The sequence below is a fragment of the Erpetoichthys calabaricus genome, chromosome 4 (genome assembly GCF_900747795.2).
Source record: "Erpetoichthys calabaricus chromosome 4, fErpCal1.3, whole genome shotgun sequence".
Classification (NCBI taxonomy): Eukaryota; Metazoa; Chordata; class Cladistia; order Polypteriformes; family Polypteridae; genus Erpetoichthys; species Erpetoichthys calabaricus.
In genome coordinates, this window is record NC_041397.2 from 216601445 (window position 1) to 216626995 (window position 25551).

The 25551-nt window shown below is 37.6% G+C and overlaps 1 protein-coding gene across 1 annotated transcript in view; it reads right to left on the bottom strand.

Annotated features, from left to right (window-relative positions):
- The window catches only part of polq (polymerase (DNA directed), theta), a 97371-nt gene that overhangs the window by 47608 nt on the left and 24212 nt on the right, over positions 1-25551 (bottom strand). The window contains exons 10-15 of the mRNA XM_051926451.1: positions 24328-24468; positions 17671-17883; positions 15241-15383; positions 5777-5990; positions 4294-4436; positions 1982-2175 (exon numbers count right to left, since the gene is read on the bottom strand). Of these exons, the coding sequence (XP_051782411.1) occupies positions 1982-2175; positions 4294-4436; positions 5777-5990; positions 15241-15383; positions 17671-17883; positions 24328-24468 (1048 nt within the window). The remainder of the gene's footprint in view (positions 1-1981; positions 2176-4293; positions 4437-5776; positions 5991-15240; positions 15384-17670; positions 17884-24327; positions 24469-25551) is intronic.

The following is a 25551-nucleotide window of genomic DNA, read 5'->3' on the forward strand; positions in this document are numbered from 1 at the left end:
TGCAATATCTGTGATTTAATTCTTGCACATTTTCATTATAGGTAATCTGACTTTCAATAATTACTCTAATACATGGTGCAACATATTGCCTCATCTTACTCTTATTTTTTTTCATTGAAAGAAATCTAAAAGAATGAATTATGTCATACTTCAAAAATAGCAGTTCACAATAGTTTTGTTATTTACAGGTCAGCAATCAATAGGAAATGTTCTGTCCATTTTAGTTATTTGCTATAGTAAAAGACGCTACAGTATGTCAGAATTAATGACAGACACTAACAGTAGCTGCTCAAGAGAACTTCACAGTATTAATGTGTACAAAAACGTGATCTTGAACTGAATAAGCAGTTTTGAAAATGGATGGATGTTTAGAGGCTTTAGGGACCTAAAAACATTAGTTATGTCAACAAGTGATTCATTTACAAGCATAATTACACTTTTAATTGTCAGACTGGTTATGGAAAAAAAGGATAAATAGCAGCTACTCTAACACTCGAAAATGACTCTTGATGCTGGAAATTACCTACCAAGAGGATATACAATATATGGCTACCATGAGAATTCAGGAAGATGAAATTTTGGCTAAAAACAAAGAAGTTGCTCCAAATGTGATAACAATTACCAAGTGCTTACAATACTTGCTCACATAAACATATTATTTAAAACTAAACGAATCTTAGATAAATGGATGTTACATAATGCTCTGAAAATGAATACAAATAATACATTACTGTATTATATATTACCACTGCTAGCAAAAAGAGAAATCCATATCAAAAAATTGCCAATCAACATGCTGTGTTTTTGAGGAAAAACTATACATTTTACCCCAAAAAAGGAAACAAAAAATGGTATATGTCTTTAAAACTGTGCAAAATTATAGGGCTAAAAGGCTATGGGGTTGTTCTAAGCATGCTTATGCAAACTTATAGTAAGTCACATGATATTTGCAGTTTATATTACATTTTCTTCATAAACAGGCCTGCACAGCGGCACAGTGATAGCCTTGCAGTAAGGAAACCAGCATTAAAATCTCAGGTATTCTGCTCCTATTCATGAGGATTTCCTCCCACGTGTCCAAAGACATGCTGGTTAGGTGAACTGGCATTGCTAAATTGGCCCTAGCGAGCACATGTGTGTTCACTCTGTGATGAACTGGCGTACTGTCCAGGTGTTGTTGCTGCCTTAACCCAATGATTGCTGGGGAAAACTGTAGCTGCTCCACGACCCTTCTTGGCTGAGCGGGTTAGGAAACCGGACTGATGGGTGGTTTTTCTTCATAAAAAAATAGCTCAGTTACACCACTTGCATAACTGCCTATGGCAATCTTCATCAACCGAAGATGCGTCACATGTAAATGTAAGTTTAATGGCATCTCTCAATATGCCTCCTAACCATGAGAAGACTGGCTTGTATCTTGAGATACACCTCTTAAACTATTCTCAGGTAATTATAAATGCTCCAAATAAACATATCATCCAACAAAGAAAGTGGAAAAACAAATTGCATATGTTAAACGAATATAAGACTTTCCAAGCAAATTACTACACAAATACTGTATAATATTTAAATAAAAAATAAGCATCCAACAAGTTTTATTTTTATGCCAAAGGAGTTAATCCACTGAAAAACAATGTAAATGTGGACTTTGCCAAATTTTTCTACCATATCCAAAAGAGAAATGAACTTTGCAAATTTTAAGTTAAATGAAGTTTACACATTAGGAACATTTTGAGTGTGAATACTGGTGTGTACATGAATGTGTACTGTGACAGGCGGGTACTCAACTCCAGGCTGTTACCTGTCTTGTGTAGTGTTGTTTGGATAAGTATCAATCTTCCGAGACTTTGATTAAGTGGATTTGAGAATACTTATTGGAACCATGCTCCTGGAAATAAAATACCACCACAATAAACATATGTCTAATTGGCTTACTTCACATTCTGTGTTGGTAAGTTTAGACCCAATGCACACATCCTACCTTTTGTGGATGGCCATTTGTCTGCGCTGTTTATCTGTTTTAGCTATTATTTTTCCACGAACAGATCGAGCTAAAAAGCCTTCTTCAATTCCTACCAATTCTGCAACACGCTTCATGGAGCTTGGCAAATGTTCCCACAAACAAAAAAACTGGTACCAATCAATTGAAGTCCATTCTTCATATACTGGAGTGACCTGCAAAAATAAGGACACAGCATATGTCTGTAAAAACAATATTTATGACTATATACTCGTTTCTGATTTTTTTAAATACAGAATTTACAGAATATGTGAATGTATCATAAGAAGGCATGAGATAAAGAAAAGCTAGCTGCTGGTTTCTGCACATTTAAGAATTTTTTATCATAGCTACTGTTATTTCCTATCTAGTTCTCCAAACTTTACAAATTTCCCTTCACCTATCCTTCTTTTGAGCAGCACCCCTTCACAAGGTTTAGTTATTAACCTGCATAAATTAGACCCATTACCTTACTGGTATCAGCATAGTTTAGGACTACACTGCTTTTTTACAGGGCTATAAAGCACCTGCTACACCACATTCAGTTAACCCAGGAAAACCAGGTGTCTAAACGCAGAAAGTACAAAATACAATGTCTCTATATAGTGGTCTTCTATAATCTGTCCCTTCAATAGATTACTGAATACATACACAAAAGCAGTCTCTTATATAATTCCAGAAATAGTGGATGTGTTCCAATTGCGCATGTGACATTTTATTTTATATAAAAAAAATTCTAAGTATTATGAACTGCAGGATATACTGTGATTGTAATTAATCTACTGTTTTTCAGTTTAAATAAGTAAAAGAATTTCAGGCAGTGTGGCACAGTGGTTAAGACTTTGGACTTCGAACCATGAAGTTGTGGGTTCAAATCCCACCACTGACACTGTGTGACCCTGAGCAAGTCACTTGACCTGCCTGGGCTCCAATTGGGAAAACAAAAGAAATTTAATCTATGTTAACTAATGTTGTCTTATTTTAATTTCTTATTTGTCTTTTATTCTTCTTTTCTTCATTATGTAAAGCACTTTGAGCTACTTTTTGTATGAAAATGTGCTATATAAATAAATGTTGTTGTTGTTGTAATCAATTGTATCTCAAATGCTGTAAGTCGCTTTGGATAAAGGCGACAGTCAAATAAATAAATGTAAATTTTATGTAAAAATGCAAAATAAATTGGTTTTAAAGGTAACTGGATTCCTGTGAAATTATATTGTCACTGTTGCAGTCACAAACATATCACTTGCAAATACAGTCAATAAATAAAATTTGTGTATGTGATCTTTTATGTAATTAGGTGCTCTCAGAATGGAAACCGATCAATGAAACTGGTCACATCATCTGCTTTCTCTTAAGAACCAAAAATTTGGCCTTGTAAATATCTAGTGGTTATTTTTCAAAATCTGTGACAGATTTTAACAAAGTAAAAAAGATTACATCTGAAAGAATATTTGATCAAGGGCCATGTAACTTGAACACGGAAGTATTTCACTCAAAAAAATGTGCAAAAATAACATTAAAATATTTAAATTTATTTAAGAACATTTTTGATCAAATTTCAACTGCCAGTTCTCAGTTTTCCCAGTATGAAAGAATAAATGTTAATAAAAGAAATATTGAAATGGTTGTGACAGCAAACCCTGTGATATAGTTTGAAGAAGGAAAGCAACGGAGACTTCATTATTATTATTCTTTATTGACTAGAGCTAAGGAACAAACTAATGCCCACGGTGCCTCACGTTGTGTTATAACCAACTGTTTGGGAAAAGCTCAGTTATGAATGAAATATTTTATTGAAGTGGATATTAAAACTGATTGAATCTGGACTTTCTTGTTATCATGGGCAAAAAAATGTGATTTTACTTCAAAAGGAGATGATGTTTACATGTAAAAAAAAAATCATCTATCAGCCAGGTACAGCAAAATACGTAATGAGCTTTTCTTTCCCAAAAGGTTTGAGACTCTATACTTAATTAATGGATGGCAATTGGTTATCAATGCTTCACAAGACTATCAAATATGAATGCACTTACAAATCAAACAAGCTGGAGTGTTCTATTATTTGTCATTGTAGCTCACATTCAATGGAAAAAATGGAAGTCAACAAAATGTAATTGTGCAAACAAAGAACAAATTAAAATGCTAAAAACAGTAATCTCAAAGTAACAGCTTCCCATATTTAACGTGACACAATGGAATTTTAAAAGGGGGGAAATGTAACTGTAACACACATCTAACATTTTTTTCCCTAAATTCATTAAAAACTGAACTCATCTTATTCTTTTACATACCAGATACAAAATATGAAGGTCACATTCTAAAACAAAACCTTTCATTGCCCTCTGAAGATCTGCAAATATACTAAGGGTTTCCGGTGGAGACAAGGAGGAGGACAGAGTAGCTGCACCAAGCTGCGTTGGATGATAAAAAAGAACTGCAAAAAAATAAAAATAAAATAAAATATCAAATATTTAAATGTCTGAAAGAGTTATGCCATTAGCAGAAAAGCTCTACCAATGTTAACAGTAAATCAAACCACTGATTTGTTTATATATACTGTATGTTTAAATATACATGGAACAAAACTGTGAAAACAATTAAGTGCAAGTCTCTTTGCTTTGTTAAATTTCATCTACCTTGTGAAATCTCTGTATACTGCACTTGACTTTATTTCAAGAGGCTATTTTCTCATTTGTATTAAATTTTATTGGAAATGTACCTACCAGGAATAATGGCTATCCTCCAATTTAAACAAGTAAGAAAAAGTAACATTCAGGTATGTTTGGATACTTCACCGTTTTGAAAGCTAGTTATCACAATTTTGCTTATTAAAAATTTCTGCAATGGTGAACCATGTTCAAAAATAGCAGTGAATATAAAAGGTAATAGTGTATATGCAATAGTAGAGTACATAAAAATGTTAAAACGGAGCCCAAATAGGCTTGTGGCAGCTTAAACAGCTTTAATAGACGGTAGATGATGCAATCTGCATCAACTGACATACTAATGTTGGTTGTTGAGTTACTGAGGGTCTACAGCCTTTCAAAGAAGGACTTGGTAGACACTAAACATTTGTGTTGAAGTCTCCCATTAAAATTACTGGCTGCATCCAACCATGATGGATAGTAGATCCCTTTGCCAATAAATTACTATGTCAAAAAAAACCTCAGTTATTATGATCTGCAGATAATGTAGCTTTGAGGCTATTTTAGTGTATTAGAAATCCTGAGTAAATGGTTATTCACTATATGCATGATGTGTCACCAAACCACAACCTCATTTCTACGTAAGTTGCTAGCATTTTTAACTTTTATGTTCACAAACATGATGTCAATTACCCGCTATGAGAAGTGAGCTGCTGTGACAGAGGTTTGTGCATCACCACTGAGAGACTACTGAAAGAGTGGAAGAGGAAATTATGAAAAATACACAAGTTGCATTTACCTCTCTCTCAAGGTAAATTTGAAACAGTAAACTAATCTAATTGAAGTTACCTAGAATGTTTCTTGATTTTAAGAAAGACATGTTTGAAAATTTGTCAGTGCTTTTCTATGGGAGATTTTCAAACTTCAAAACTTTGCACAGTACACTATATTTAAAATCTTATGAACAAATTTCCTTGAAGAATAAGTAAGCCAAATTTCCACTGGAAGCCAAACTGTTTCATGAAGATAGAGAGACAAAACAGACAGATAGGCCAATTACAGTAGGCATGTTTTGCATTATGTGTGAATGCACCTAAAAATATATGTAACAAGCTTTCCTAAAACTTACTCTTGTTTTCCTTGTCCTCTTCTTGGAGATTGATAAATTCATTTTCTATAAGCCATTCGATGCATGCTTCAATTGCCCCTTCTCGAACACTTGTTGTCATTTCCACTTCAGAATCTGATGTGCTGTTTTCTTCAGATAAAGAAACTGCCAGCAGTGTGCAAGATGCATACATTTTCACATCTTCTGGCGTAGAAGCTACTCCACTAACTATTATCTGAGAAAATAAAGTTATTCAATACAACAAAGACTACTTCCATGCATACAAGAATGACTGTAATGCTAAATTTACAATTAAATCATGGGCTGTTTATTGACTAAAAAGTTCCATTAGAATTTTTCTTCAACATTTAATCCAAATGTTTTAAACATATACATTAAACTTTCAGCTGTATTTAAAAATAACACTAGCGCACTATCTAGGTTCATGGTGTAGGCTCGGGTTCTCCGTGGCCCTGACATGGATTAAGCAGGTTTCAGAACGCTATGTTGTTTTAAAATAATACTGATAAAAACATAACCCTGGCAGATTTTAACACAATCAAATTCATATGCAGGCATATATTTGTTGAAATATCAGTCAAAGCCTTTTTTGAAAAAACTATAAAAGCTATAAATACATTTAAATATTTTATTTTCCTCTTAATCCTCTGACATGAAATTCAATGCACTTAATGTCTCAGTCTACATCATTAGGCTGTGGTCAAAGGAATTGATTAAACTACTTGAGCTTAATCTCATTGCTAATGATCTGGCAATAAATATGAATGAAGTAAAAACAAATATTTTTCTTGCTTTAGATTGTCAGAGTTAAATGTATACATACAGCTGTACAAGTAAAAAAAAACACAAATATAATTTACACTATTAATGCATAGTCATCAGATATGTAACTCATTTAAATAAAATAATAATAATGACTGTTTAAGAAATTTGCAATACGTGCAAAAAAAAAAAAAAAAAAAAAAGCACAGAATGACATATCTAACTAACATAAAACCGTAAACAATCACTGTAATATACGTTTGACTACAAAATGAGAGCGAGAGAGGCAGTAGCATCTGAGTGACTCTCTCTCTTGCTATCACAAACTCTGTTGAGGGCAATTCTAAGCCAGTTGCAATCATTTTCAATTCTTAATAATAATACTTTATAGACAAGTTAACTGCATCTTGTATATAACAATAATATAAAAGTACAGCATTTACCAAAGCTTTTATATCAATTATGGACATCAAACTTGAAAGAAACAAAAAAATAATAAAGTCACATCATAATGCATTTTACTAATGTACATTAACCAAAACTAAAACAAATTTCTACAAAGACATTTGCAAGTTGCTTGCTGTCCACATCATGTCCAGGAGACATCTCTTTCAAATTCACACTAAGTGCTGTTAGTCTTTCCTGCTCGTTTCAGGATTCTCAGTGGTGAGAATATAGTTCTGATTTTGTCTCCCTCTTAAAAGTAATAATAGTACAACAAATAAAATTGTGATTTTTAAAAAGAGGTGTATTTATTTATTTATTTCCAATATACTCTCCTGATGAGGATAGCAACAAACTTACCTATCCCCAACAACAGTGCCCATCAATAAAGAATTTTTTGCCACTTCTCAGCAGCAGAAATACAATCTCTCCAGTCTGCCCTTAGTTTACTACGAGTATTCTTCCAGTGGGCCTTTTAATATGATGCACCTCCCATGAGAGGTATGTGATGGCAATCTGTCTAGATATGTACACTAAATGAACTGGCTTTTACCTATAAAGTATGTAATACTGTATGGTTCTCACAATACTGAAATTGTAGGATTGAGGGATACACACAAAATTGAAAATCAAAATGTTTTATTTACAAAAGTAAATATAAAGATAACTAGATTCCTTTTGAGAAATATATTTGTTCAAAAATCAAGGCAATAAAATGGCAAAAAAGAACAATAGTGCAGTCTTCTGTAAACACTAATAATATTTCAGTGTTAAAATGTAGTATACTTGTTCAAAATCTGTCTTAAAGGTGTTACTATAACTTTTAACTGTATGGCTCCATGTTATCTATTACATGTACTATTTGAAAGAATATGTTTGCCTAAAAAATATGAAAGCCCAGTATACAACATTTTTCACATTAAATAAAGTACACAAACATGAATCATCTTTATAATCACTGTAACTAGTAATATATATAACAATGTATATGTACTATGGGGGTCACAATGCCCAAATTTTAATGTTCAATACCAACTCCAGTGAAATTTTACTTTTTGATACCATGGCAAAAATCCCATTCAAAGGCTTTTTTTTTTCTTCCAAAAATTACCTCAATTTTTCAGCTGAACAATATTGTTACTTTTCTGTAATATAATATAAAATATATGAATACTAATACATTGACTTATTTGGATGACACCTTTATTCAAACTGACTTACAATATTTGAGATTCTACTGGTTCCATTTCTTTTGTTTTTATCAATTGGAGTGCAGACAGCTAAAATGACCTGCTCATGGTCACACAATGACAGTAGTGGGATTTGAACTCACAACCTCAAGGTCAGATGTTCAAAGCCTTACCCACTACACTATACTGACTGTCAAATACTTTTCCACACTGCCACAGTAGTAACAGCAGCTTTGAAATACTGGCAAACCCTTCAAGAAGTTAAGTAAACTAGCATTAGCATTCATAAATATCAAAACAGAATGCAGGGCTTGAATTTGATTGTGTAAAGGATATGGGGATCCACCCAGTGTAACAACAAATTGAGTTAAGAATACAGTTTATAAAAGGATGATATCAACATGGACTACTTAATTTATCTTACCATGTGGACATTTCAAATTTACTCTCTGACATTTTCTCTCTTGTAACTGAAAAATACTGCTTACTAAACATAAAAATTCAAACATTATTATACCTTTACAGATGAATTAGTGAATTCCAAGATAATTGAGGATATTTTAAATTATATTCTTTAAATCTGCTTTGTAATAACATGCTTTTGAAGTGAGGTTTGTCAGTGAATCACTCTGTTAGGTTTGTAACGTTTGCTATTCTAAAATTTATACTTGCACCATTAACTGGTTAAAAACAAACTAAAGATTAACGGATGAGTCAAATTCATTCCATTTTCAAAAGTCACAAAATCCTGGAACTTTAATTTTCCAAACCTGTGCCCCCCACCCAAATTGATTATTATTATTTTTTTTTTTTGCATTTGTCCAAATTTTTATTTCTTACAGGAAATTAACATAGTTCACTTTAAATTAGCTCATTGTTCATTATTTCAGAACTCTTGTAAAACATTCTTTATTGTGCAGTTTTCAAAATATCTTGTATAACTGATCATACCATTCCTAGTGCTTAGCCTATGTACTAATTAAAAAGTAGAATATTAACTGGCACTATAGTTTAACTGGTAGACTGCATTCAATGCTCACGTGGGCAATGACAGTGAGACCTGGAAGGGCGTGATTGGGAGGAATGACCCCCCCGATCTGAAACCGAGCGGTGTTTTGTTATTGGACTTCTGTGCTCGTCACGGATTGTCCATAACGAACACCATGTTCAAGCATAGGGGTGTTCATATGTGCACTTGGCACCAGGACACCCTAGGCCTCAGTTCGATGATCGACTTTGTGGTCGTGTCGTCGGACTTGCGGCCACATGTCTTGGACACTCGGGTGAAGAGAGGGGCGGAGCTGTCAACTGATCACCACCTGGTGGCGAGTTGGCTTCGATGGTGGGGGAGGATGCCGGTCAGGCCTGGTAGGCCCAAACGTGTTGTGAGGGTCTGCTGGGAACGTCTGGCAGAGCCCCCTGTCAGAAGTAGCTTCAACTCCCACCTCCGGCAGAACTTCGACCACATCCCGAGGAAGGTGGGGGACATTGAGTCCGAATGGGCCATGTTCCGTGCCTCTATTGTTGAGGCAGCTGACCGGAGCTGTGGCCGTAAGGTGGTCGGTGCCTGTCGTGGCGGCAATCCCCGAACCCGTTGGTGGACACCGGCGGTGAAGGATGCCGTCAAGCTGAAGAAGGAGTCCTACAGGACCCTTTTGTCCTGTGGGACCCTGGAGGCAGCTGATAGGTACCGGCAGGCCAAGCAAAATGCGGCTTTGGTGGTTGCTGAGGCAAAAACTCGGGCGTGGGAGGAGTTTGGGGAGGCCATGGAGAACGACTTTCGGACGGCTTCGAGGAGATTCTGGTCCACCATCCGGCGTCTCAGGAAGGGGAAGCAGTGCAGTGTCAACACTGTATATGGTGGGGATGGTGCGCTGCTGACCTCGACTCGGGACGTTGTGGGGAGTACTTCGAAGACCTCCTCAATCCCATTAACATGCCTTCCAATGAGGAAGCAGAGCCTGGGGACTCAGAGGTGGGCTCCCCCATCTCTGGGACTGAGGTCACCGAGGTGGTCAAAAAACTCCTTGGTGGCAGGGCCCCGGGGGTGGATGAGATACGCCCGGAGTTCCTCAAGGCTCTGGATGTTGTAGGACTATCTTGGCTGACACGCCTCTGCAACATCGCATGGACATCAGGGACAGTGCCTCTGGATTGGCAGACCGGGGTGGTGGTCCCCCTCTTTAAGAAGGGGGATCGGAGGGTGTGTTCCAACTACAGAGGGATCACACTCCTCAGCCTCCCTGGAAAAGTCTATTCAGGGGTCCTGGAGAGGAGGGTCCGTCGGATAGTCGAGCCTCGGATTCAGGAGGAACAGTGTGGTTTTCGTCCTGGTCGCGGAACAGTGGACCAGCTCTATACCCTTAGCAGGGTCCTGGAGGGTGCATGGGAGTTTGCCCAACCAGTCTACATGTGTTTTGTGGACTTGGAAAAGGCATTCGACCGTGTCCCTCGGGGAATCCTGTGGGGGGTACTCCGAGAGTATGGGGTACCGGCCCCCTTGATAAGGGCTGTTCGGTCCCTGTACGATCGCTGCCAGAGCCTGGTCCGCATTGCTGGCAGTAAATCGAACCCGTTTCCAGTGAGAGTTGGACTCTGCCAGGGCTGCCCTTTGTCACCGATTCTGTTCATAACTTTTATGGACAGAATTTCTAGGCGCAGCCAGGGCGTTGAGGGGGTCCGGTTTGGTGGGCTCAGGATTGGGTCACTGCTTTTTGCAGATGATGTTGTCCTGTTTGCTTCATCAGGCCGTGATCTTCAGCTCTCTCTGGATCGGTTCGCAGCCGAGTGTGAAGCGGCTGGGATGAGAATCAGCACCTCCAAATCCGAGACCATGGTCCTCAGCCAGAAAAGGGTGGAGTGCCCTCTCAGGGTTGGTAGCGAGATCCTGCCCCAAGTGGAGGAGTTCAAGTATCTCGGGGTCTTGTTCATGAGTGAGGGAAGAATGGAGCGTGAGATCGACAGGCGGATCGGTGCGGCATCCACAGTAATGCGGGCTCTGCATCGGTCTGTCGTGGTGAAAAAGGAGCTGAGCCGCAAGGCGAAGCTCTCAGTTTACCAGTCGATCTATGTTCCTACCCTCACCTATGGTCATGAGCTATGGGTAGTGACCGAAAGAACGAGATCGCGAATACAAGCAGCTGAAATGAGTTTCCTTAGCAGGGTGTCTGGGCTCTCCCTTAAAGATAGGGTGAGAAGCTCAGTCATCCGGGAGGGGCTCAGAGTAGAGCCGCTGCTCCTCCGCATCGAGAGGAGTCAGATGAGGAGGCTAGGGCATCTGATCAGGATGCCTCCTGGACGCCTCCCTGGTGAGGTGTTCCGGGCACGTCTAACCGGGAGGAGGCCCCGGGGAAGACCCAGGACACGTTGGAGGGACTATGTCTCTCGACTGGCCTGGGAACGCCTTGGGATTCTCCCGGAAGAGCTAGAAGAAGTGGCCGGGGAGAGGGAAGTCTGGGCATCTCTGCTCAAGCTGCTGCCCCCGCGACCCGACCTCGGATAAGCGGGAGACAATGGATGGATGGATGGATGGATGGACTGCATTCAATCACCGATGAATCTTTGAATTATATGACATACAATATATGCTTTCACTACGTTTGTCACATTTTGGGGAATTTAATGAATTAACATAGTTTGGCTTCAAAAACCAAATGAGTAACATATTTAGTGTTTTCAGATCCATATTTAGCAATAAAGTATTTTGTTCTTCTTGTGCTGCTAACTGGAGCAGCTCATTTCATTACCAGAGCAGGCAAGCCAAATAGCCACTTCTTTTAGAAATTTGCCTGTTTTTATTTGCTACAGCCAACTACACTACACTACACATTTGCTACACTGCCAACACTCAGAGTCCTATATGCTTAACAGTGCACAGTGCATACATTTCCCTTGTGACAATGAACTATACAAAACAAGTTAGAAAATGGATGGATGCTTAAAACCACATCCAAGGACGTGTTTGATGTAATCAGAGAATGCAAAGCCTCCATTCCTTTCCAGGGTCTGAATAGGATGCAGTATTAAAAAACCTGTGCTTGTGTTTTGTCTTCTTTTAAAATACTAATAATCATTTCTGCAGTCATGCACTGAAATTCTCTTGAAGACAAAGCATTTCTGGACATGACTTCTGTTTCTCTTTTCGACATGTGGTGATGCGGTGCTGTATCATCATCACCGTGAACCATTTTTGCATTATTCACAATTCTCACTCATTACTTTGCCTTCAGGTGTAAATTGTCTACTTGCAATCATGCATGAGTTCAGTACCAAAACTCATTTGGAACTTCCGATCCTGAAAAAAAGCTAGAACTGTTATGTTTTAGGAACACAGGTATAGACTGGTACTGGAGATTGGTTCTTTTGGCATTCCTAATATGTACAATGTTTTAACATCAACCATACAAGAAAAATTCAGTTATAGAACAAAAAGGGAATTTTCCCCTGTTGTTAGACTTTAGTGGCCAACAAACTCTTCTCTATGAAAAAGAGCAGACTAACAGGGACAAAGAAGGCCAGTTTCTCTGCACCCAAATACATTCCAGAATAAACTAACTTGTAGCTAAACTGTATAACCAACACTTGTTCAGCTTGCTTTCTGAGTTGCATCTGTTAACAAGAGGTATTAATCAAGGATGAGTGGACACTGAGACTCCATTAGACAAAAAGGCACCTGAAAGGCAGAGCTCTTCATTTGAATATGGTGTAACATTAAGCATTCTTAAAGATTTGGCATTGTATAATTGTTTATCTGGGCCAAGATAAATTAGAATTCTAAGCTAATAAAGAAGCTAAGTTCGTTTGATTGTTACTATGTAGGAAAAACTCCAGCCTTTACAATATTTTTTTTTCACTTCATTCATTCTGAGACAAAAACCTGAGCTGCAAAACAGCACTTTAGCTCTTTTACACCCAGAGCTGTGGATTCAAGTAAGGCATCTTGTGACATCAAAAAAGTAAAACGGCAACAAAAAACTTCATAAAATCAAGAAAAAAAAAAAAAAAACTCTAAATGAACAACAAGCCTCTTCTATGTTCTCTTTTGTCTGTCTTAAATCCTTCTTTAAATAAGATAAATAAAAATGATTATAAAATTTATAATCCTCACCTTTGATCAACAAATTGTATTATTCTTTTTCTTAAAATGACTGTGCTTCAGAAACCAAAAATCTTACCATCTACAGAGAAAGGTAAGTGCCTTACTGAATCGTGTAAACGCATAATTATTAACTGATTAACATCAATGGATTCATTAGGCCTCTAATCTACATTTCCATATACAAATACACAGTTTAAAAAGAGTTTTAATGACACAAAGGTCAGGTCAGGTTGGGAAGAATGCACTGTTACAGCGTGTTGCCGCACCCACCACAAGACAAAACATCTTGGGATCCCAGTTGGCACCCCCAGAGCAGACATGTGGTCCAGTCCCACACTACGGAAATGACCATCTATCTTCTACAGACAGGTGTTACATGGACATCCTCTTGGCCTGGTCCAGCCACTTGGGTCCTCAGCAATGAGGATGCTATATGCCGGATCACTCTAGGGAAATCGCTGCACATGGCCGTAGTGCTGTAACTGAAGCTCCCTCATAATACAGGTAATGTGCCTCATTCGGGACTTTATGAGCAACTGCTCGTTTGACACAAAATCAAACCAGCGGTACCCAAGGATTCTCTGAAGTGACACAGTACCAATGGAGTCCAGTCTTCGTTTCAGGTCACTGGATCACGTCCAAGTCTCGTAATCATACAGCCAAACAGCGAGCAACAGGACTCTAAAGACATGGACTTTAGTCCTCTTGCAAACTTATTGAGAAAGCCACACGTCCCTTTCCAGCAACCACATAACCCATCCCCCCCAATCCCCCCCCCCCCCCCCTCCCCACTCTTCGTATCTCTCTTCTGACTTCATAGGATGAATCACCAGAAACATGAATGCTGTTGCTGAGGTAAGTAAACCTCTTGACGTAACCGACACTCTCTCTGCAGACAGACACACTGCTGATGGCTGTGCCGAAGAAGTCATTAAAGGCCTGTATCTTGGTTTTTATACAGGACACTTGCAAGCCCAGACAGTCAGACTCCTCGCTCAGTCTCTCGAGAACTCCGATCAGAGCCTCCATTGACTCTGCAAAGATCACAGCATTGTTGGCAAAGTCAAGATCAGCGAATATCTCTTCACCAACAGATGCCTCACAGCCTCTGGACTCCACAACCCTGCCCAATACCCAGTCCATGCAAGCATTGAACAGAGTAGGAGCAAGTACACACTCCTGACGAACCCCAGAATCAACTGGGAAAAATGCAAACGTTCTGCCTCCACTATGCACAGAACTCACAGTACCAGTGTATAGGCTGGCCATGATACAGTATCCAGCAACTTCGGGGGGGATCTTGCGAAGTCTCAAGATGACACACAGTTTTAATTTAATTGTAGCTAAGGCGCTGGACTTCATATATTTATCAACTTCAGACTTAATGAAGAAACTACCAATGACCTCTGATGTCATTTCTGCTTTGCCCCTTCTACTAAATAAGAGAGAAGTAAACCAAAAGCTGGTGTTTATTCAAGGGCCACATTTGAAGAAGCCAATACTGCACCCTCAGGACCAACCTAAAAAAGCCTAAATAATGGATCATGACAATTACCTGTCCTTACAAGGAACTCTTCATAAAGTTTTCATTAAATGGGAATCCCATTCTGGGCTACCAATTCTTTATTCTTTGTCCTCTCTATTTAATATTTATTTATCAATTTAATCTATCAATCTATTTAATATACTGTAGGACACATATCTATCTATACACACACACATTACATACAGTATGCTTATATACAAAGACGCAGTCATGCATTTTTCCAGCATAATTGGCTGCTAAGTAACCTTATCACCTTTGTATCTAGTAAAAGTGGTAATGGTTCTCTACAATTTGCCATAATGGAGAAGGGAGAAAGCCAATGTCCTACAAACTAAGAAGTTAACCTCACATTGCAATAATGTAAATTACTTACATAGAAAAAAAAAAATAAAGTATCCCAAATTTTCAAGCCTGTTCAACTTACCTCAAGAATCGCTCGAAGCATACTTGTTGTTACTCCATCTCCTTTCTGCTTAATAAGACAACTATGGACTGGATTAAGTGATCCTTGCAACAGGCTAACCCCTTTTGACTTCTCAGAACTCTTGCAAACCAGAAGACTCTCCCCTAAATTGATATATGTATATCAGCAAATCACTTTAGATAAATGCATAATAATTAGATAATGGTATAAAATCTAATAAATGCAGAAAAGAATAACTTTTGAAATTAAACTATAAATGCGTTAAGGATAAACAAAATCAAAAGAACACAATCCTGAAAAACATTTCTTGAAAAGAAAAAATGTCATATCAAGTATTCAGAAAACAAAGAAGAATGTGTAAAATGAAGGAACATGATTTATATTCTAAACAGAACAAGGGGGCTCCGCCCCCTGCTCGCTTTGCTCGCCTACCCCCGGCGTTTTGAACCCGTGCCCGCTGGGTAGCCACGTGTGAGGATGATGCACGTGTAATACAGAGAGCTTGCCCGTGTCACTCTGGGGCTCTCCACTGTTAACACGGAGCACCGTACGTACCTGATTATATTTTCCCTTTTTCGAGTAACAATTTTCATTTGTTTGTGATACTGTGATGTTTATCGTAATGTTAATAATGCATAACTGTAATGTGATTCACCTATGCCGTATAGATTGGATGAGTGAGGATGACGTATGTTTACTACGGAGCGTTCGCCCGTGTCACTGTGGGTCTCTCCACTGTTAAGACGAAGCTGTTTCCGAACTATTATGCGGTGCATTGTGGAGCACTGCGGACTCTGTAGTGTTTCCCGTTTCACTTCGTATATCGTTTAGTCGAGCTGTTTCTTTTTGGAGGAGTCTCTGCCTGGTTTGCGTCAGTTCAGACGCACGTTGTAGGCACTCGCATTCATTAATTATATCCAGGCAGGCGCGTGTTTGTATCTCGGTAACTCGAGCTGTGTCGTGTTGAACCCGTGCCTGCTTTGCCTATGCAGATTGAGACGCGCGTTGTAGGAGTCCACGTTCATTAGATCAACGCATTAGTGCCACTCACAATATGGCGGCCACACCTGCGCATTCCGTATTATGTCGGTTCTTACCATGCTGTGTAGGTGCATTTGCCTTTTGTACTTTACTGGGCTTTGTGACGCCCGATGTAGGCGCCTGAACCTTCAGGGTCCGTATCCACTGTGTGGTGTGGACGTTTAACTGTTGTTGGTTCTGCCTTTATATTCTGTATCTCGGTGTGCATGTGTTTAGAGCCTAGGTTTTTTTGTAGCTGTTGCATTCCAGGTTTCATCATTTGTAACCTGCTCGCCATGTGTTCGTCCTCGTTCTTTAATCCCTTTATGAAGTTTTACTTTGTTTTCTACTCTGTGTTTTATTTCTGACCTCGTCCCTTTATGAAGCTTTACTTTGTTTTCTACTCTGTGTTTTATTTCTGACCTCGCTTTATCACGTGCGTAGTCTCTCCCGTTTCACTATGGGGGGGGCTTTGTGTGGCGCTTGCGCACTATGTCTTTTGCATCCACGGGCACGACCCTGCGTCCATATCCTGTTTACCATTCTCGTTTAGTAATATGGATAATCCTTGCATTTTTTCATTTGAATCCTTATTGTTAACTACGAATAATTGAAAAAAAATAAGTTAAGTGAAGGGCGGCACGGTGGCGCAGTGGGTAGCGCTGCTGCCTCGCAGTCGGGAGATCTGGGGACCCGGGTTCACTTCCCGGGTCCTCCCTGCGTGGAGTTTGCATGTTCTCCCCGTGTCTGTGTGGGTTTCCTCCGGGCGCTCCGGTTTCCTCCCACAGTCCAAAGACATGCAGGTTAGGTGGATTGGCGATTCTAAATTGGCCCTAGTGTGTGCGGGTGTGTTTGTGTGTGTCCTGCGGTGGGTTGGCACCCTGCCCGGGATTGGTTCCCTGCCTTGTGCCCTGTGTTGGCTGGGATTGGCTCCAGCAGACCCCTGTGACCCTGTGTTCGGATTCAGCAGGTTGGAAAATGGATGGATGGTTGGAAGTTAAGTGAAACAAACTAATCAAAAATACACCTAAAAATGTCATGGAAATTTGTATAAAATTGAATACCTCTTCAATAAAGTATTACATTTTAGAAAGAATGAGTAAAATAGCAACACCGCAGTATTTCCCAGTCTGAAATATTCTGTAATGTATAAACAGATTAATATGGGAGATAAACTTAAAATAGTCTGTAATGAAGAAAACAGAAAAAATGCTTAATGATGCAATCACTGATTGCAATCATTAATGTGCAGTTTTAAAATATAAAGAAAATTTTTAATTGTACTATTGTTAAACAAACCTCAGATGGGCTATAAGGCATCTACTGTATGTACTTTTCCATAACATTGTTGTTACCATTTGTGAGGGGGGAAAAAAAAAAAAAAAAAAAAAAGCTTACATCTGAACTTACCCATAGTGTCCACGCCTTTACGGCCAGCTCTGCCAGCCATTTGTTTATAAGTCATAACATCAAGTAAACGTCCATTAAAAACGGGAGTACGAAGGATGACTCTGCGAGCAGGCAAGTTTACTCCTGAAGAAAGTGTAGATGTAGCAGCCAGAACCTTTATGTAGCCCTGGCGGAAAGCTCCTTCCACAATATCCCTTTCTTCAAATGTAAGGCCTTTGGGTTGAAGTAAATAAAGATTATTTATAAGTATAAATTATTTTTTTTCACTGTATATCAATACTTATTTTAAAAATAGTTTTTGGACTTTCATTGAAAGCTGAAATAAATATTACTGTATTTTGGATTGCTGTGTCTTTTATTATGATAAAAGAAGTACACATAGTACATTAACATTTCACCTACAGGATATGTAAAATTAAAATTAAAAAATGTACATTTATTCTATTAAATCAACCATGCTAACTTTACACTGTAATTTTGTAGTAAACCTTTTCATGTAAAACAAATGCAAAACACATTACAAAAAAAACACAGTTGAAAAGTCTTCTGGTGATAAAACGTAAGTAGCTACTTAACTAATAATAACATAACAGCATACATTTGACAAATATTAGAAGACCATTAAATCTAACAAGCTTGTTTGGGTAACCAATACTTATGTTAATATCCTTTCCAGATTATTTTTTAAAACCTGTAGGGTTTTCTTTTCAATTTTCAATGTCTTAGCAGATTACTATAACCCTTTGTGTGAAGTTCTTGCTGGATACTACCCAGAAGTTAGTTCCCTTTTATGTTGGTGCCCTTAAGTACACCATTTTGTTTTAACTACAAAACTGCATCAATCCTACTAATGACTTTATGATGTTTGAAGACCAGAATTAAGTCCCCTCACTGCCTTCTCTGCTTAAGACTAAGGTGGTTTAATTCCCTTAGATTTCAAAGTAAAGACTGCCCTTTATTTCAAGGATACATGTGGTGGCTCTTCTCTGCATAACTTCAAGACCTTCTATAGCAGCGGTTCTCAACCTGTGGGTCGCGACCCCGTTGGGGGTCGAATGACGATTTGCCAGGGGTCGCCTAAGATCATTGGAAATATGGGTTTTGTCTATTCTAATATGTAAAACTTGTTATTGTACAAATTTTTTCCATTGGTAGTTACTAATTTTTTACTATAATTGTCATTCGAGGACAGATGTTGCAGACAATTGAATCAGAATAATTTCAAACGTTTTAATTGTCGTAACTTTATTATTTTTAACTGTTTACATTACTGTACACAGTTTTACGTAACGTCACACCGTTGCAGGGATTTACGCATTTCGTGACGTAATTGAAATCTCATCCGTTTCTAATTAGTAAAGCATAAACAAACATTTTATAGTCCGTGTTATTGAAGCTATTGTTATATAATATTTTCATTCGCGAATCAACCCATGACAATGGATCATGTAAAGAAGAACGTTAAGAAAAGAAAATATAGTGACGATTTTTTACAATATGGTTTTACTTCAATAGTTACAGCAGGAATTGAGAATCCGCAATGTGTTATTTGTAATGAAGTTCTATCTGCCGAATCTACTGAAACGTCATTTTGATAGCAAGCATCTGAGCTTTGCCGGCAAGGATACCCAGTATTTTAGAAGCAAAGCTGACACTGACACTGGCACTGGCAGCAAGTACCACCAACAAAACGTGGCAGCTGTTGAAGCTTCATATTTGGTGGCTCTTAGAATCGCCAGAGCTATGAAACCTCACACCATTGCTGAAGATTTACTGTTGCCAGCGGCCAAAGACATTGTTCGAGTTATGATCAGAGCCGAATTTGTTACGAAATTGAGTGCAATTTCCTTATCTAACAACACTGTTGAAACAACAACTACTGCACGTGATGTATTTGACACAATTGGTTCACTTCTGAAAGAGCATAAGATCTCTTGGGAAAAGGTTTGTTGTGTTTGCACAGATGGTGCTCCAGCTATGCTAGGATGTCGGTCTGGATTTCAACGCTTGGTACTGAATGAGTCACCAAAAGTCATCGGAACTCACTGAATGATTCATCGACAAATATTAGCAACGAAGACGCTGCCACAAGAGTTACAAGAAGTAATGAAAAGCGTCGTAAGTTCCGTCAATTTTGTAAAAGCGAGTGCTTTAAACGGTCAACTGTTTTTGAAACTTTGTAATGAGTTGGAATGCGTCCATCAATGCTCTGCTATTTCACACTGAAGTGAGATGGTTATCGAGAGGAAAAGTTTTAAAATGTGTTTTTGATCTTCGTGATGAACTAAAAACGTTTCTTAATCAGAAGGCAAGACTGCAGTTCAAAGCTCTTTTCAGCGATGAAAGTGAACTGCAGAAAATAGCTTACTTGGTGGACATCTTTGCCATCTTGAATGAGTTAAATTTATCACTGCAAGGACCATATGCAATATGCCTCGATTTGTCTGAAAAGATCCGATCATTCCAAATGAAACTTCAGCTTTGGCAAAAAAAAAATTGGATGAAAATAAAATTTATCTGCTTTCTTTGAGGAAAATGACATTGAACCTGACAAAAGGAATACAATGATAATTTCTGTGAAAGAACACTTGCACATGCTTGCAGATGAAAATTCATCGTACTTTCCAAATCTACCTGACACCCCATTTGCACTTGCCAGAAGTCCATTCACAGTCAAAGTTGAAGATGTTCCTGAGACAGCACAAGAGGAGTTCTTTGAACCCATTAACAGCGATGCAGCGAGAAACGATTTATCTTCAATGTCAGTTACAAAATTCTGGATCAAGTGTTTGCAGTCATATCCTGTTCTGTCTGAGACACTGTTGCGCCTTCTTCTTCCATTTCCGACAACATATCTTTGCGAAACAGGGTTTTCCAGCTTGTTGGTTATCAAGTCTAAATACAGAAGTAGATTTGTTGCAGAAGATGATCTTCATTGTGCTCTTGCAAAGACTGCCCCGAGAATTTCTGATCTGGTGAGAAAGAAGCAGCTTCAGCCTTTGCACTGACATTGGCTTTTTATGCGTACTGTCGCAACATTTTTGTAGCAATGTAGTTTACTGTTGATATATTAAGACTGTTACCCATGCTACGCCATGCTTTTCACATTTTCACATAAGTATACAACATGAATACGGTGAATACAGTTCAATACACAATGAAGAAAAACAAATAAACGCAAGTCATAAAGACAAAATTTTATTTATTTGTAATTAGAAATAAATATTTCACAATATATAATTACATACTGTTTTTGTTATTAATCACTACGCTTTAATTATGTTCAATTTGTAACAATGAAAATACATCCTGCATATCAGATATTTACATTACGATTCATAACAATAGCAAAATTATTGTTATGAATTAGCAACGAAAATAATTTTACGGTTGGGGTCGCCACAGCATGGGAAATTGTATTAAAGGGTCGCGGCACTAGAAAGGTTGAGAACCGCTGTTCTATAGTATGTCTTTTGTGAAGCACAGAGACTAAACTTGCATACAAGCACTCCTGACGTGATCTCGCTACTGCTTTATTGAGTACTGTATCAGCAAAGATCCCTTGACTTTGCACATTACTTAGAAGAGAAGAATAAATAAAACTTTTAAATGTTTTCCACAGGTTGTTTCGATAAGATTAACATTTCGGCTTTTATATTTACAATTACTGTACTATAATTACAGTACCTGGAAGTAGTATTTATACAGTAAGTGCATAAATATCTGACAAGATTCTTCAAATATAAGATAAAATCCAGCAAAATTCATAAGACAGCCAAACCCCATTGGCTATACAAAAGAAAATCTGTTACACATTTTAGTTAACTTTAATCGGTTGCCCATCTTAATTACATAAGATATTATTTGCCAGTTTCTACCTTCATAATTGGGCAGATTCAAATTAAGTTAACAAATGTGTATGACTAGGCTACAGTCTCTTGATTTCTCATTTTAAGATTTTGCTGTTTCACTGTTTTTTCTAAAACATCTTAATTATTTTATGTTTATCTTATGTTTTCTTGCTAATGATCACACAAGCATAAATGAAAATCAAGTATCTTTTAGAACATTGGAAAATTGACAAAAACAATACATTCGCCTCAACAAAGATTGCAAATCCTATCCACCTAATTTCTCCAAAATAACATCAAATCAAATTTTGAATATTCTTAGAAGTCCCACTCTCCACCATACTGCTTGGTAATTTATTCCATGTGTTAATGGTTGTTTGTGTAAAGAAAAGCTATCCAATATTTATGAGAAATTTACCCTTAACTAGTGTACAACTGTTGTTATGTTCTTGTTGAACTCACTTTAAAATAACAGCCAAATGTACTAATTCCTTTCTTAATTAAAAAAAATCAATAATGTCACATTGTAATCTCAGTTTGCTGAGAAATTAAATGATTCATCTTTCCTCATAGGTCATAAACCACAATTCTAGAATCAGTCCATTCACTCTTTTCTTGACTTTTTCTAGTACTGCTATGTCTTTTTTTGTAATGTGGCAACCAAAATTGTACGCAGTACTGCAGGTGAGGCCCTACTAGTGAATTATAAAACCTAAGCATAACTTTCTTTGACTTATCCTCCACTTGTATATTGTGCTATATAACCTAACATCCTGTTAGCCTTCTTAATGGCTTCTGTATACCGTCTGTATGTTGACAGAGACGAGTCCACTAGCTTAAACTGTATTTTTATGATGGTTGGCAAACAGAGGGCACAGGTGCTATTTCCATGACATCTCTACCTGTGAAATGACTAGGAGACAACAGGCTAAATAGGATGAGAATATCAATATAAATAATACAGCAAAAATCCCAATTACTGGAAAATGCAATCACACTTTTTAAAATTCCTGTAAAAAGTAGATATAAATGTATAATTCTGTAATTAGAACACCAGAACAATTTTGATGATTACAGGTAATTCAGACCACCAACACATGTTAATACTATTTGCCTATTTATTCAAAAATAACATCAAGATATGGAAGTTCTTAAAGTAACACTGCCACACTACTTGGTAATATATTCCATGTGTCCACAGTTCTTTTTGTGGAAAAGAAAACAAAAACTTTCAAACATTTGCGTGAAATCTACTCTTAACAAGTTTCCAACTATGTCCCCAAGTTCTTGTTGAAGAACTTAAAGTAACAAATGAGATCCACCATATTAATTCCTTTCATGAAATTAAAATCATGTCACCCCTTAACCTCTCTTTACATAAACTGAAACGTTTTAACTCTCTCAACCTTTCGTCATACTTTGCAGTCCTAGAATTAGCCTAGTCACTCTTTTCTATACTTTGTCTAGTGCTTCTACAGTAATGAGACCAAAACTGTATACAGCACTCCAGTGCATTATACTGTATAATATAAGCGTAACTTCCCTGAACTTATACTCTATACATTGTGCTAAATGACATCCTATTTGCCTTCTTATTGGCTTCTGTTGATGTACATTGTCCAATACTAGGCCCATCTCATAAGGGGTACATTTCAAATTGCAAAACTCCCAATGTATATAAAAATCTAACATTTTTACTTCCTATGTAATACCTTACATTTACGTACATTAAATTTTATCCGGAGCGACACCACTTTTAACATCACCTAATCCTGAAAAAGATTCTTTTCACCATAACCCATTGTTCCTAGTGTTTAAGTCAGTTTAACACACATTGAGTTCCCACTTCTTTAATTTAATGACTAACCGCTCATAAGGTAGTCTAGCAATGATTTCTGTAAATCCAAAGAAATAATATCATATGCACCTCTCATCCGGTCCTATTCAAAGGAGTGACATGTCATAGGAGTGACATAACAAAGGAGTGAAACCTCAGATATAAATTTCAAAGGAGTGACAACCATCCAACCCACCATCCAAGTGGTAGGTGAAGCGACAATAATTTTCTTGGCGAGTGTACTTTCAGTTGTGTTAATTTTAATAATTTTTAGTTTTTTTGAAATAAAATTTTAATCATAATTTGTCTCTCCATCGTTATGCAACTCAAATACCGTATTAAAGGAGTGTCATTTTATTGATGTCACTCCTATGAAGTGTCACTCCTTCGATACAGAACCCTCTGATCGTATGTTTTTGTTGCTTCCTGATAGAATCTCATCATATTACTGAAACCTGATCTGTCCCATCTGAACTGATACGAACTGCTCAGTAGCACACCGGTTCTTGTCATTTGTTCCCCAGTCTTTTCCTTAATAATTGCTTTCATTACCCATGTTGCAAGTTAAGGTTACGGGCCTACAATTACTGTACTTAGATCAGCTTGATCACCTTTTTTATATATAATGGGATAATATTTGCTTGCTTCCAATGTACTAACAGAATCAATGTTTAATGCTGTAAATAAGCATATTGTTAATTAAGACTTCCAGTTCAAAGAAGGTGTTGGCTTGAATGAAAACATGCACCTGCTGTACCCCACGATGAAAAGAAAGGAGTAACCATGATTTAAAGAATTTTAACAAGTACACATTTAGCATTCTGGTATAGAACTTTTTCTTGGATTTTGGAAGACTTATTTTCATAATCTCTAAAAACATTCGTTACAGTTTTTGCAAATTTTTACTTTGAAAAAACCGATAACTACAAAAAATTAACTTAAGCTATTTCACCTATTATAAAGACTTACCAGCATGATGATATGCTACACCCCAAGGCACTGTACGTCTGAAAATAGAGTCAAGGCCCGCAGGAGAATGTTTCAGCTGAGATACCACATCCTGTAGATGCCCTTGATCCAGAGAAACAGGATGAGCAAAATCTGTGATTCCTAGCAATAAAAATAATTTGAAACATTTTTATAAATCAAATAATAAGAAAATGTATACATAGAATAAAATTAAAATGTACACTGCACTAAATTCAGGGTACACTATTTTAGAATTTTTTTTATTCTTTTACCTTGAATTCTAGTTATACAAAGCTATATCTCTGAACATATTGGTGTGCTTGTCAAATTCAAAAGATCAAGTAAAATAGTTCCATTAATCATTTAAGTGGGGGGATAAATAGTGACTCAGACATACCATTTTCCACCATGACAATGTCACATAAAAATACAGAGGGCACAATTTCAGTTCAGGATTTGTTATTCACTAAAACTAAAGAATTAGTCAAAAGACTTTTGTAAGACACTCAAGCTTGAGGAAAGCCATAAAAGCACTGGGAGAGGAAATGGAGAAAGAGAGCTAACTGGCTTTGGCTAAAGAGGAAAGACATTGGATGGGGGTCAACACCCCAGTGAAGGCAGCTGCAGGGGGTAACTGGGAGACATAACCCAGGATGCCACTGGACCCCTGCTGGGAGATGTACTGGTCTAGGGGGCAAAACATCCATGACCGGCAGTTTCTAGCTGACGACCCTGCAGCTGGCTTAACGGCACCAGTGGAGGTGCGACAACTTGAAGAGCCAAAGCAGGATATACTGTCTTACCTGTACAATGAACATTCATCATATCCTAATACAGACACACACACGGATTCTTATTTTAAGTTGTTAAAGTGGAAAAAAAAAACCTGGTAAAATGTAATGGAGTTCAAATTTGTTACTGGGATATTATCTTCTTTTACATCTCATAGTTTGTTTTTAAATAATTAACATATACAGTCAAGTGAAAAAGAGAGTACATCCTCTTTCAATTCTATGGTTTTACGTATTAGGACATAATAAAAAAAATCAGCTGGTCCTCAGCAAGTCTTACAATTAGGTAAATACAACGACAGATGAACAACAACATATTACACTGTGTCATTTTATATTGAAGAAAAACTAAGTCAAAATGCAGAAGCCGTTCACCCTTACTGCTTCTGTAGGAATTAAGAGGGTAAGTAGCAACCAATTTCTGCCAATCAAA